Source organism: Heptranchias perlo, chromosome 18 (assembly GCF_035084215.1).
Source record: "Heptranchias perlo isolate sHepPer1 chromosome 18, sHepPer1.hap1, whole genome shotgun sequence".
NCBI lineage: Eukaryota > Metazoa > Chordata > Chondrichthyes > Hexanchiformes > Hexanchidae > Heptranchias > Heptranchias perlo.
In genome coordinates, this window is record NC_090342.1 from 563,188 (window position 1) to 576,931 (window position 13,744).

Consider the following 13,744-nt stretch of genomic DNA (forward strand, 5'->3'; position numbering starts at 1 on the left):
ACTCTACAACTTCCATCCTTACTTCCCTCAGCAACCTAGGATGCGTCCCATCTGGACCGGGTGACTTATCTACTTTAAATACAGCCAGCCTTTCTAGTACCTCCTCTTTCTCAATTTTTAGCCCATCCAGTATCTCAACCTCCTCTTTTACTGTGACATTGGCAGCATCTTCTTCCTTGGTAATGACAGATGCAAAGTAAAATTCATCTGCCATGTGTCCGTCCATTCCACCAGCCTGTCTATGTCCTCTTGAAGTCTATCACTATCCTCCTCACTGTTTACTACACTTCCAAGTTTTGTGTCATCTGCAAATTTGGAAATTGTGCCCTGTACACCCAAGTCCAAGTCATCAAAAAATGTCAAAAAAAGCAGTGGTCCCAGCACCGACCCCTGTGGAACACCACTGTACACCTCCCTCCAGTCCGAAAAACAACCGTTCACCACTACTCTCTGTTTCCTGTCACTGAGCCAATTTTGTATCCATGCTGCCGCTGCCCCTTTTATTCCATGGGCTTCAATCTTGCTGACAAGCCTTTTATCTGCCACTTTATCAAACGTCTTTTGAACGTCCACATTAACCGCATTGACCTCATCAACCATCTGTTACCTCATCAAAAAACGCAATCAAGTTGGTTAAACACAATTTGCCTTTAACAAATCCGTGCTGGCTTTCCTTTATTGATCGGCACTTATTCAAGTGACTGTTATTTCTGTCCCGGATTATCATTTCTAAAAGCTTCCCCACCATTGAGGTTAAATTGACTGGCCTGTAGTTGCTGGGTTTATCCTTACACCCTTTTTTGAAGTGCAGAGATTTCAGCAAAGAACTGCAGAAAAAATTACTTTAAAAAGAGAGAGCCCACCTTCAACAAAGAATAAAAAATTAAGCAAGGAATTAAATTTATATGTGAAATTCTCATGTTCGAGCTAGCATTGCATTGGTACAAATTACAAGTTGCTGTTGTGTGTATAGTAAATGTTTTAGAATCATGCTGATCTCTGATGATCAGTAACTACTGATTGGTTACCCTGCTGATCAGTAACTACTGACCAATAAGCTTGCTGATCTATAACTCTCTGGTGGGTAATTGGAAACCACTTACAAAGAATTACATAGAATTTTACAGCACAGAAACAGGCCATTCGGCCCAACAAGTCCATGCCGGTGTTTATGCTCCACGTGATCCTCCTCCCTCCCTACTTCATCTCACCCTATCAGCATATCCTTCTCCCTCTTGTGCTTATCTAGTTTCCCCTTAAATGTATCAATGTTATTCGCCTCAACCACTCTTGGGGTATCGAGTTCCACATTCTCACCACTCTCTGGGTAAAGAAGTTTCTCCTGAATTCCCTATTGGATTTATTAGTGACTATCTTACATAGTCTTAACGCGCATCAAGGTAGATAAATCTCCGGGACCTGATGAAATGTATCCCAGGACGTTATGGGAGGTGAGGGAGGAAATTGCGGGTCCCCTAGCAGAGATATTTGAATCATCGACAACTACAGGTGAGGTGCCTGAAGATTGGAGGGTAGCAAATGTTGTGCCTTTGTTTAAGAAGGGCGGCAGGGAAAAGCCTGGGGACTACAGACCGGTGAGCCTGACATCTGTAGTGGGTAAGTTGTTAGAGGGTATTCTGAGAGACAGGATCTACAGGCATTTGGAGAGGCAGGGACTGATTAGGAACAGTCAGCATGGTTTTGTGAGAGAAAAATCATGTCTCACGAATTTGATTGAGTTTTTTGAAGGGGTAACCAAGAAGATAGATGAGGGCTGTGCAGTAGACGTGGTCTACATGGACTTCAGCAAAGCCTTTGACAAGGTACCGCATGGTAGGTTGTTACATAAGGTTAAATCTCACGGGATCCAAGGTGAGGTAGCCAATTGGATACAAAATTGGATTACAAAATTGAAATGTGGTTGTAGAGGGTTGTTTTTCAAACTGGAGGCCTGTGACCAGCGGTGTGCCTCAGGGATCGGTGCTGGGTCCGCTGTTATTTGTTATTTATATTAATGTTACATGGGTAAGATGGGTATAGAGGGATATGGGCCAAGTGCAGGCAATTGGGACTAGCTTAGTGGTATAAACTGGGCGACATGGACATGTTGGGTCGAAGGGCCTGTTTCCATGTTGTAAACTTCTATGATTCTATGATTCTATCCTATAGAAACATAGAAACATAGAAAATAGGAGCAAGAGTAGGCCATTCTGCCCCTCGGGCCTGCTCCGCCATTCAAAATGATCATGGCTGATCGTCTAACTCAGTACCCTGTTCCCGCTTTTTCCCCATATCCCTTGATCCCTTTAGCATTAAGAAATATATCTATCTCCTTCTTCAATACATCTAATGACTTGGCCTCCACTGCCTTCTGTGGTAGAGAATTCCACAGGTTCACCACCCTCTGAGTGAAGAAATTTCTCCTCATCTCGGCTCTAAATAAACTCTTTCAATCAGATGCTTCCTCTCACCCTCACACATTACCACTGTTGCAAGGCGCACACCCACAACCCACAGGTCACACACACTGGCAGCTATTCAACCATGACAGGCACATCACCCAAACACCTTGCAGGACCCTCACCGACACACGTCCCGCTTTCTTGCAGGAGTCCCTCTCTCTCTCCCCCTCTCTCTGTCTTTTTCTCTCTCTCTGTCCCCCTTACTCTCTCTCTGCCTCTGTTTAAATGATCAGTTCGGTCTGACTCCCTCTGTTTAAATGATTGGTTCGGTATCCTGAGACTGTGACCCCTGGTTCTGGACTCCCCAGCCATCGGGAACATCCTCCCTGCATCTAGTCTGTCTAGTCCTGTTAGAATTTCATATGTTTCGATGAGATCACCTCTCATTCTCCTAAACTCGAGTGAATATAGGCCTAGTCGACCCAATCTCTCCTCATACGTCAGTCCTGCCATCCCAGGAATCAGTCTGGTAGACCTTTGTTGCATTTCCTCCATGGCAAGGATATCCTTCCTCAGATAAGGAGATCAAAACTATACACAATACTCCAGATGTGGTCTCACCAAGGCCCTGTGTAACTGCAGTAAGACATCCCTGTTCCTGTACTCAAATCCTCTTGCAATGAAGGCCAACATACCATTCACCTTCCTAACTGCTTGCTCCAACTGTATGTTTGTACAAGGACACCCAGGTCTCGTTGCACCTCCCCTTTTCTCAATCTATCACCATTCAGATAATAATCTGTCTTTCTGTTTTTACAACCAAAGTGGATAACCTCACATTTATCCACATTATACTGCATCTGCCATGTTCTTGCCCACTCACCCAACTTGTCTAAATTACATTGGAGCCTCTTTGCATCCTCCTCACAGCTCACATTCCACCCCAGCTTTATGTCATCTGCAAACTTGGAAATGTTACATTCCGTTCCCTCATCCAAATCATTGATATATATTGTGAATAGCTGGGGCCCAAGCACTGATCCCTGCGGTACCCCACTAGTCACTGCCTGCCACCCGGAAAAAGACCCGTTTATTCCTACTCTCTGTTTCCTGTCTGTCAATCAATTCTTAATCCATGCCAGTATATTCCCCCCAATCCCATGTGCTTTAATTTTGCACACTAACCTCTTGTGTGGGACCTTATCAAAAGCCTTCTGAAAATCCAAATACACCAAATCCACCGGTTCTCCCCTATCTATTCTACTAGTTACATCCTCAAAAAACTCCAGTAGATTTGTTAAGCATGATTTCCCTTTCATAAACCCATGCTGACTTACATTTGTCTTCACTAATCTTTTTCTCTTGACATATTTATAGAAGCTTTTACAGTCAGTTTTTATGTTCCCTGATAGTTTACTCTCATACTCTATTTTTCCCTCTTAATCAATCTCTTTGTCCTCCTTTGCTGAATTCTGAACTGCTCCCAATCCTCAGGCTTGCCGCTTTTTCTGGCAATTTTATATGCCTCCTCTTTGGATCTAATACTATCCCTAATTTCTTTTTTAAGCCACAGTTGAGCCACCTTTCCTGTTTTATTTTTGCGCCGGACAGGAATGAATAATTGTTGTAATTCCTGCACACGTTCTTTAAATATTAGCCATTGCCTATCCACCGTCATCCCTTTTAGTAAAGTTCCCCAATCTATCATATCCAACTCGCACCTCATACTTTCGTAATTTCCTTTATTTAGATTCAGGACCCTAGTTTCGGATTCAACTACTTCACTCTCCATCTTAATGAGGAATTCGATCATGTTATGGTCGCTCTTCCCTAAGGGATCCCGCACAACAAGATTGTTAATTAATCCTTTTTCATTGCACAATGCCCAGTCTAGGATCGCCTGTTCTCTAGTTGGTTCCTCAATGTATTGGTCTAGAAAACCATCACGTACACATTCCAGGAATTCCTCCCCCACAGTATTATTGCTAATATGCTAATAACAATCTATGTGTAGATTAAAGTCACCCATGATTATAGTTGTACCCTTCTTGCATTCGACTCTAATTTCCTGTTTAATGCCCTCCCCTACATCTCCATTACTGTTTGGGGGCCTATCGACAACCCCCACCAACGTTTTCTGCCCCTTGGTGTTTCTTAGCTCCACCCATACAGATTCCACATCTTGATTTTCCGAGCCAATATCCTTCCTCACTGTTGCATTGATTTCCTCCTTTACTAACGACGCTACCCCACCTCCTTTCCCTTTTTGCCTGTCCTTCCTAAATATTGAATACCCCTGGATGTTCGGTTCCCATCCTTGATCACCCTGCAGCCATGTCTCCGTAATCGCAACTATATCATCACCTTTAATATCTATCTGCGCTGTTAATTCATCTACCTTATTGCGAATGCTCCGTGCATTAAGACACAATGCCTTTAGACTTGGCTTTTTAAGATTGCTAGTCATTTTAGTTTTATTTTGCGCTATGGCCCTATTTGTTTTTCGCCCTTGTTTTCTCTGCCTTCCACTATTGCTTCTTCCCTTCCTGTCTTTTGTTTCTATCCTTGTTTCCCCCTCCTCTGTCTCCCTGCTCAGGTTCCCATCCCCCTGCCATTCTAGTTTAAACCTTCCCCAACAGCACTAGCAAACACCCCCGTGAGGACATTGGTCCCAGTCCTGCTCGGGTGTAACCCGTCCCCTTGTACAGGTCCCACCTTCCCCAGAACCGGTCCCAATGTCCCAGGAATCTAAATCCCTCCCTCCTACACCATCCCTGCAGCCACGCATTCATCCTGTCTATTCTCCTGTTCCTATTCTCACTAGCATGTGGCACTGGTAGTCATCCTGAGATGACTACCTTTGAGGTCCTGCTTTTTAATTTATCTCCTAACTCCTTAAATTCACCTTGCAGAACCTTATATTTATGGCTCCTAATTCTGGTCCCTTCTGCAAGTGGAAACATCTTCTCTACGTCTGCCCTATCGAACCCTTTCATAATCTTAAAGGCCTCTATCAGATCAACCCTCAATCTTTTTTCTAGAGAAAAGAGCTCCAGCCAGCTCAGTCTTTCCTGATAGTTATAATCTCTCAGTTCTGGTATCATCCTAGTAAATCTTTTTTGCACCTTCTCCAGTGCCTCTATATCCTTTCTATAATATGGAGACCAGAACTGTTCACAGTGCTCCAAGTGTGGTCTAACCAAGGTTATGTACAAGTTTAACATAACTTCTCTGCTTTTCAATTCTATCCCTCTAGAAATGAACCCCAGTGCTTGGTTTGCTTTTTTTATGGCCTCATTAACCCGCGTCACTACTTTTAGTGATTTGTGTATCTGTAGTCCTAGATCGCTCTGCTTTTCTACCCTGTTTAGACTGTTATTTTCCAAGGGGTATGTGGCCCCTTATTCTTCCTACCAAAATGTACCACCTCACATTTATCTATATTGAAATTCATTTGCCAATTACACACCCATTTTGCAAGTTTATTAATGTCTTGCATTTTGTCGCAGTCCTCCTCAGTATTAACTACAACCCCCAATTTGGTGACGTCTTGCAGTTCACACTTGAAGTACAACTCCAGCCCAGTGCAAAGCCAAGTTTAGAAAGTGCCTCGGCAGTCCAGTGGACCTCTAGAGAGTCCTATAAACTTGCTCTCGACTCTCACAATATGTGACTCAAGCTAATACCACCACTATCTCAAAGTGTTAAGAATTAATTGGAGAGTGGAGCTTCACAGATGAATTCGAGCATTCTTATGCAGAGCTCTCTTGTTGCTGAGCTCAGTGCAACATGCAGTGAGGTTCAGTTGGCAGTCTAATTCAGATGTGCTAGCTGAACCTCATACTAGGCAAATATTAGACCAAGACCAGTCCCTGGTGCCTGAGGTAACTGCCATCTTAGAAACAAAGCTGAGTTTGTGTTTTGAAACTTTCAGGCAAGTTTTGGAGCCAATAGAAAAACTAGCACTAACGTTGTTTATCTTTTTCACAATTTTTGTTTGTGTGCAGTTAAGTGAAGAACTAAAGCAACATCTGAGCAAAACTATGATGGAGAATTACGCACAGCTGGGAAAGGACAGCATCACCTATTCTGTCGACAGACTCCAGCAAGATGTATGGAATAAAATTTCTGGGCTTTTCTCTTCTGGGAGGCGGGGTTTGGATATCCATATGTTGCTCGTTTACACATAACTGATTATTGAGCTGATTGTTGCTTCGTATCTGTGTTTTCAGAAAATATCTTGGATTATTTATCTTAAAGAAAATAGTCTGCAAACAAAATGTCTATTTTCTATTTTCTGAGTATAATTTAGTTCTGAATGTTTTTTTTTGTTTTACTTTCTTTTGTTTTTAACTGCAGCAAGATTTAAGACTGAGGAGGTTAAACTGTAAGATAAAAGTTAATGATGTGAAAGATGTCTTGCTATCTGTGTATCCAACCACATAGGAACAGGAGTAGGCCATTCAGCCCCTCGTGCCTGCTCTGCCATTTGATAAGATCATGGCTGATCTGTGATCTAACTCCATATACCTGCCTTTGGCCCATATCCCTTAATACCTTTGGTTGCCTAAAAGCTATCTATCTCACATTTAAATTTAGCAATTGAGCTAGTATCAATTGCCGTTTGCGGAAGAGAGTTCCAAACTTCTACCACCCTTTGTGTGTAGAAATGTTTTCTAATCTCACTCCTGAAAGGTCTGGCTCTAATTTTTAGACTGTGCCCCCTACTCCTAAAATCCCCAACCAGCGGAAATAGTTTCTCTCTATCCACCCTACCTGTTCCCCTTAATATCTTATAAACTTCGATCAGATCACCCCTTAACCTTCTAAACTCCAGAGAATACAACCCCAATTTGTGTAATCTCTCCTCGTAACTTAACCCTTGAAATCCGGGTATCATTCTAGTAAACCCTCGCTGCACTCCCTCCAAGGCCAATATGTCCTTCCGAAGGTGCGGTGCCCAGAACTGCTCACAGTACTTCAGGTGCGGTCTAACCATGCAGTTAGGATTCCTGACATCTTGGAATAGATCAAAAACAGCATCTGGGAATATGAACAGGTTTAAGGAGATTTCAAAACCATTGCATTGGATTATTTTGTTATTACCAACAAAGTTTGTATGGTCCTGCTGAGAGAACAACATCGCAATAAGTGTTAGAGAAAACTCACGGTCTTCAAAATGAGGAAGACCTGAGTGCAGGGTATAATTCTGAAGGTGCAGGAGTGCTGATGTTTCCACCTCTGAAGTTATTTAATCTGATAGCAACTTTTTAAACCATTATTTCCTAGTAAGTTTTAACCAGTGTCACAGTGCAAAGATTTCCAGTCTGTACTTATGTTATGAATTTACAAAACTTTCTGTGACTCTTTACACATCAAGGAATTGGAATACAAAGGGGAGGAAGTGATGCTCAGTTATGCAGAGCCTTGGTCAGACCCTGTCTGGAGACTGGGTTCAGTTTTGGGCACCGCACCTCCAGAAAAGATATACTGGCCTTGGAGGCACCAGATTAATAACAAGGCCTAAAGTGTTCAATTATGAGAGGTTGCATCAACTTGGCTTGTATTTCCATGAGTTCAAAAGGCTGAGGTCTTTAAAATGATAAAGGGATTCGACAGGGTAGATACAGCGAAACTATTTCCTGGCGGGGGAATCCAGAACAAGGGGGCACAATCTTAAAATTAGAGCTCGGCCATTTAGGCCATCTTGCACACTAAAGGTAGTGGAAATCTGGAACACTCTTCCCTAAAATGCTGTGGATGCTGGATGTCAATTGGAGCTTTCAAGACTGAGATCGATAGATTTTTGTTCGGTAAGGGTATCAAGGGATTATGGAGCAAAGGAGAGTAAATGTAATTAAGTTACAGATCAACCAGGTGAATGGAAAAAGAACCAAAGGTGACATGAAGAAAAACTTTTTTACACATCGAGTTGTTATGATCTGGAATGCACTGCCTGAAAGGGTGGTGGAAGTAGATTCAGTCGTGGCTTTCAAAAAAGAATTGGATAAATACTTGAAGGGAAAAGATTTGCAGGACAATGGGGAAGGAGTGGGGGAATGGGACTATCTGGATAGCTCTAACAAAGAGCCAGCACAAGCTTGATGGGCCGAAGGACCTACTCCTATCAAAGAATCATAGAATGATACAGCAAAGAAGGAGGCCATTCAGCCCATCGTGCCTGTGTTGGATCTTTGTTAGAGCTATCCAATTAGTCCCATTTCCCTGCTCTTTCCCCATAGCCCTATACATTTTTTCCCTTCAAGTATTTATCCAATTCCCTTTTGAAACTTACCATTGAATCTGCTTCCACCATCCTTTCAGGCAGCGCATTCCAGATCATAACAACTTCCTGCATGTCACCTCTGGTTCTTTTGCCGATCACCTTAAATCTGTGTCCTCTGGTTACCGACCCTCCTGCCACTGGAAACAGTTTCTCCTTATTTACTCTGTCAAAACTGTTCATGATTTTGAACACCTCGATCAAATCTCCCTTTAACCTTCTCTGCTCGAAGGAGAACAATCCCAGCTTCTCCAGTCTCTCCACATAAATGGAGTCCCTCATCCCTGGTACCATTCTAGTAAATCTCTTCTGCACCCTCTAAGGCCTTGACATCCTTCCAGAATTGAACACAATAATCTAGCTGAGGCCTAACCAGTGTTTTATAAAGGTTTAGCATAACTTCCTTGCTTTTGTACTCTATGCCTCTATTAATAAAGCCCAGGATGTCATTTGCTTTGTTAACAGCCTTCTCAACTTGTCCTGGCACCTTCAAAGATTTGTGTACATACACCCCCGGGTCTCTCTGTTTCTGCACTCCCATTAAAATTGTACCATTTAGTTTATATTGCCTCTCCTCATTCTTCTTACCAAATGCATCACTTCACACTTCTCTGCATTAAATTTCATCTGCCATGTGTCTGCCCATTTCACCAGTCTGTCTCTGTTCTCCTGAAGTCTGTTACTATCCTCCACATTGTTTACTACATTCCCAAGTTTCGTGTCATCTGCAAACTTTGAAATTATACCTTCTATACCCAAGTCCAGGTCATTAATATATATCAAAAAGAACAACGGTCCTCATACCAACCCCTGGGGAACATCACTGTATATTTCCCTCCAGTCTGAAAAACAACCGTTCACCATCACTCTCTGCTTTCTGTCCTTTAGTCAATTTTGTATGCACGTTACCACTGTCCCTTTAATCCCATGGGGTTTAATTTTGCTAACAAGTCTATTATGTGGTACTTTATCAAATGCCTTTTGAAAGTCCTCGTAGGAATGTGTCTACTCTCTACACGAACCATCTCCTCCTTGAAGGCCTCCCATTGTTCAATTACTGTTTTGCCGACCAATTTTTGATTCCAATCCACCTGAGCCAGATCGCTTTTTAACTCACTGAAATTAGCCCTCCTCCATTAAAGTATTTTCACAGTTGATTGCTCCTGGTCCTTTTCCATAACTATTCTAAACCTGATCACTGTTCCCCAAATGCTCCCCCACTGAAACATGCTCCACCTGCCCCACTTCATTCCCCACAATTCGATCCAGCACTGCTTCCTTCCTCGTTGGGCTTGAAACATACTGATCAAGAAAGTTCTCTGCTATGCATTTCAAGAATTCCTCCCCCTCTTTGTCCTTTACACTGTTACTGTCCATATTAGGATAATTATCATTACTCTATAGTTCTTGCATCTTTCTTTAATTTGCCTGTAAATGTTCTCCTCCCCACTATTTGGTGGCCTATATTATACACCCAGTTGCGTAATAGCTGCTCTATTATTCCTTAATTCTAACCAAATAGATAATGTCTTTGGTCCCTCAACTCCCTTTCCAGTGCTATAGTAGTCTCTTTGACCAATACTGCAGTGGTCATTTTCTGATATCAGAATTCAATTTCACAGCTTGTCAACGTGGGATTTGAACTCTCAATCTCTGAGTTGCTGGTCCAGCACTGTGACCACTACCCCACCACACCCACTATGGATTACATGGTTCCGGCATTGTTTCCAAAAAGAATTTTATTTTTTAATGGTTTTCCTTATTTTTCGCCTGAATTTCTCCCTGGTCCACTCTATCTTTTCGTCAGTCAGGAAACTTTGTTAGTTCTGTTTATTATTAATAATTATAATATAAAAATCAGAACCTTCCACAACAACACTGTGCCCTAGTCAAAAGTTCTGATTTTCATTCTTCTATCCATTACCCAACAAAGCCATCCAAAAGAAGTTTGACAGCTTCCAGTGTGGATACCTACAGCGGCTCTTTAACAGCAGCTGGTCTAACTAAGTGGCATTGCAGTTGGTGCACTTGCAACTATAGGAGCTGAAAGCAAAAGCCCAAGATGGGATTGGATTGCATCGACTGGTTTACTGCCTTATAAAATCATACAGCACAGGAGGAGGCCATTCGGCCCATCGTGCCTGTGCTGGCTCTTTGAAAGAGCTATCCAATTAGTCCCATTCCCCTGCTTTTTCCCCATAGCCCTGCAAATTTCTCCTTTTTAAGTATTTATCCAATTCCTTTTTGAAAGTTACGATTGAATCTTCTTTCAGGCAGTGCATTACAGATCATAACAACTCGCTGCGTTAAAAAAAATTCTCCTCATTTTCCCCCTGGATTTTTTGCCAATTACCTTCAATCTGTGTCCTCTGGTTACCGACCCTTCTGCCAGTTGAAACAGTTTCTCCTTATTTACTCTATCAAAACCCTTCATTATTTTGAATGGCGTGGGAAGAATGAAGAGATCCGTTCTTTACTCTGCTCCGTCTATCAGTTAGTCCTTTGAAATGTTTTTCCAGGGTGATTTTAGTTAACTTTTAGAAAGGGACAAAAGGCCTTTGCTGTTCCGTTACTCACCTGTACCACAGTTCCTGTTTATTGTCCTGTCCTTTATTTAACTGCGTCTGCAGTGTGTTTTGAAAACTCTGTCATCCAGTGTGCGCCGTTACACGTTTAATTTGGGTATTTGGTTTAAGCAGAGCAGATTAGGGATGGGCAAGAAATGCTGGCCTTGCCAGCGACGCCCACATCCCATGAATGAATAAAAAAAAATTTGCATCACTGTAAGGTTTGGAGATTAGTAGGACGTTAACATTGGCTTTTATGACTGGCAAACCCATACAGTGTGACCAGCACAAAAGCCTGTCTGGAGACTACAGGGAGGTAGGAGCTGGAACGCAATCCTCTCTCTGTCATCCCTCTCACTTCCACCTCTCTCTCTCTCTCTCTCTCACTTCCACCTCCCTCTCTCTCTCCATATACCATCTCTCTCTCTCCATATACCATCTCTCTCTCTCTCTCTCTCTCTCCATATACCATCTCTCTCTCTCTCTCTCCATATACCATCTCTCTCTCTCCATATACCATCTCTCTCTCTCTCTCTCTCCATATACCATCTCTCTCTCTCTCCATATACCATCTCTCTCTTTCTCTCTCTCTCTCTCCATATATCATCTCTCTCTCTCTCTCTCCATATACCATCTCTCTCTCTCTCCATATACCATCTCTCTCTCTCCATATACCATCTCTCTCTTTCTCTCTCTCTCCATATACCATCTCTCTCTCTCTCTCCATATACCATCTCTCTCTCTTTCTCTCTCTCTCTCTCTCTCTCCATATACCATCTCTCTCTCTCTCTCCATATACCATCTCTCTCTCTCTCTCTCTCTCTCCATATACCATCTCTCTCTCTCTCTCCATATACCCTCTCTCTCTCTCCATATACCATCTCTCTCTCTCCATATACCATCTCTCTCTTTCTCTCTCTCTCCATATACCATCTCTCTCTCTCTCTCCATATACCATCTCTCTCTCTTTCTCTCTCTCTCTCTCTCTCTCTCCATATACCATCTCTCTCTCTCTCTCTCTCCATATACCATCTCTCTCTCTCTCTCCATATACCCTCTCTCTCTCTCCATATACCATCTCTCTCTCTCTCTCTCTCCATATACCATCTCTCTCTCTCTACCTCTCTTTCCACCACCGTCTGTCTGTCTGTCTCTCTCTCTCTCTACCATCTCTCTCTCTCTCCCTCTCTTTCCACCATCTCTCTCTCCTCCCTGTGGAGAACGTTCATTATTCAAAAAAGCTGAATGTTTCTATCTCATATGTTGGCAAACAGTATTGAAGTTATTTCAACTGATCTTATCAGAAAGCAGCATTTACTGTGCTCTCCCTGTCTTGCAGTTTAAGTGTTGTGGCAGCAACAATTCAGCTGACTGGCGGCACAGCGTTTACATCCTCTCACCTGCTTCAGGTAACAGACTGGTACCTGACAGCTGCTGTAAAACAGTAACTGAGGGCTGTGGTGAAAGGGAGCATCCATCAAATGTCTACAAGGTAGAGGTAAGCAAAACATTGAAGCCTGCAACTTTCACTTTATAAATGATATCACAGCAGCGTTGGCTTTATGGAGGTGGCTGTTTTTGGAATGACAACATGTTTCTACTTTGTCCCCTTACCCCTTCTCCAGAAGGAGTGACCCATACTGGGGAACGACTTCTATGAGCACAGACAATGCTTCAGTTCTCTATCATTGGACCGTGAGCTCGGGCCATGGGCCCGGACCGTGAGCCTGGACCATAAGCCTGGACGGTGGGCCCGGACCGTGGGCCCGGGCCGTGAGCTCGGGCCGTGGGCCCGGACCGTGAGCCTGGACCATAAGCCTGGACGGTGGGCCCGGACCGTGGGCCCGGGCCGTGAGCTCGGACCGTGGGCCCAGACTGTGGGCTCAGACGGTGAGCCCATTGGACCGGACAGTGGGCCCAGACCATGAGCCCAGACAGTGGGCCCAGACAGTGAACCCTGGAAGGCTTCAACATTGGTGGGGGAAAAGGAGAGGGGAGGAGTGTTATCACATTTGGATCGGGGCCTGTCCAGCCCCACTAGACATATTTGTTTTTTATGTCTAAAGTAACTACTATTATGGAGGTGTCAACAGGTACCAAGATTTATTAGTTGTAGTCGCTCACGGGTGGGCTGGTGTCTGGAACACTGTTGTAATCTCGAGCTATTCAGCTGAAGCTGCTATTTCTGTACTATTCCCAATGGGGTGCACTCTTAATTGGCATCTCTTGCGGTCAGTGAAAGGATAATTGTTACTGTTGAGGGAAGTTTCTCTATAGATTGGCAGCTGCTTGTAAATCCTGTTTTCCTCCCTGTACGAAGAGGGCAGATTGTCAAGTTCAGCAGGGCAGCAAGAAATGACTGTCCTTTCATTCTTTTTCTAGGATTGTTCAGTTGTGATTTGTTGTTTTATGAATGACATAAAACGGATGTTTTAGACATATTTTGCAAATATAACGCTTTGAGGTGTGACGGATGTGTTAGATGCAAGACT

The 13,744-nt window shown here is 43.2% G+C and overlaps 1 protein-coding gene across 8 annotated transcripts in view; it reads left to right on the forward strand.

Annotated features, from left to right (window-relative positions):
• The window catches only part of tspan11 (tetraspanin 11), a 127,674-nt gene that overhangs the window by 72,066 nt on the left and 41,864 nt on the right, over positions 1 to 13,744 (forward strand). For all 8 annotated transcript variants that reach the window (XM_067999179.1, XM_067999174.1, XM_067999180.1 and 5 more), the window contains exons 5-6: positions 6,410 to 6,514; positions 12,592 to 12,750. In XM_067999179.1, coding sequence (XP_067855280.1) covers positions 6,410 to 6,514; positions 12,592 to 12,750 — 264 coding nt within the window. The remainder of the gene's footprint in view (positions 1 to 6,409; positions 6,515 to 12,591; positions 12,751 to 13,744) is intronic.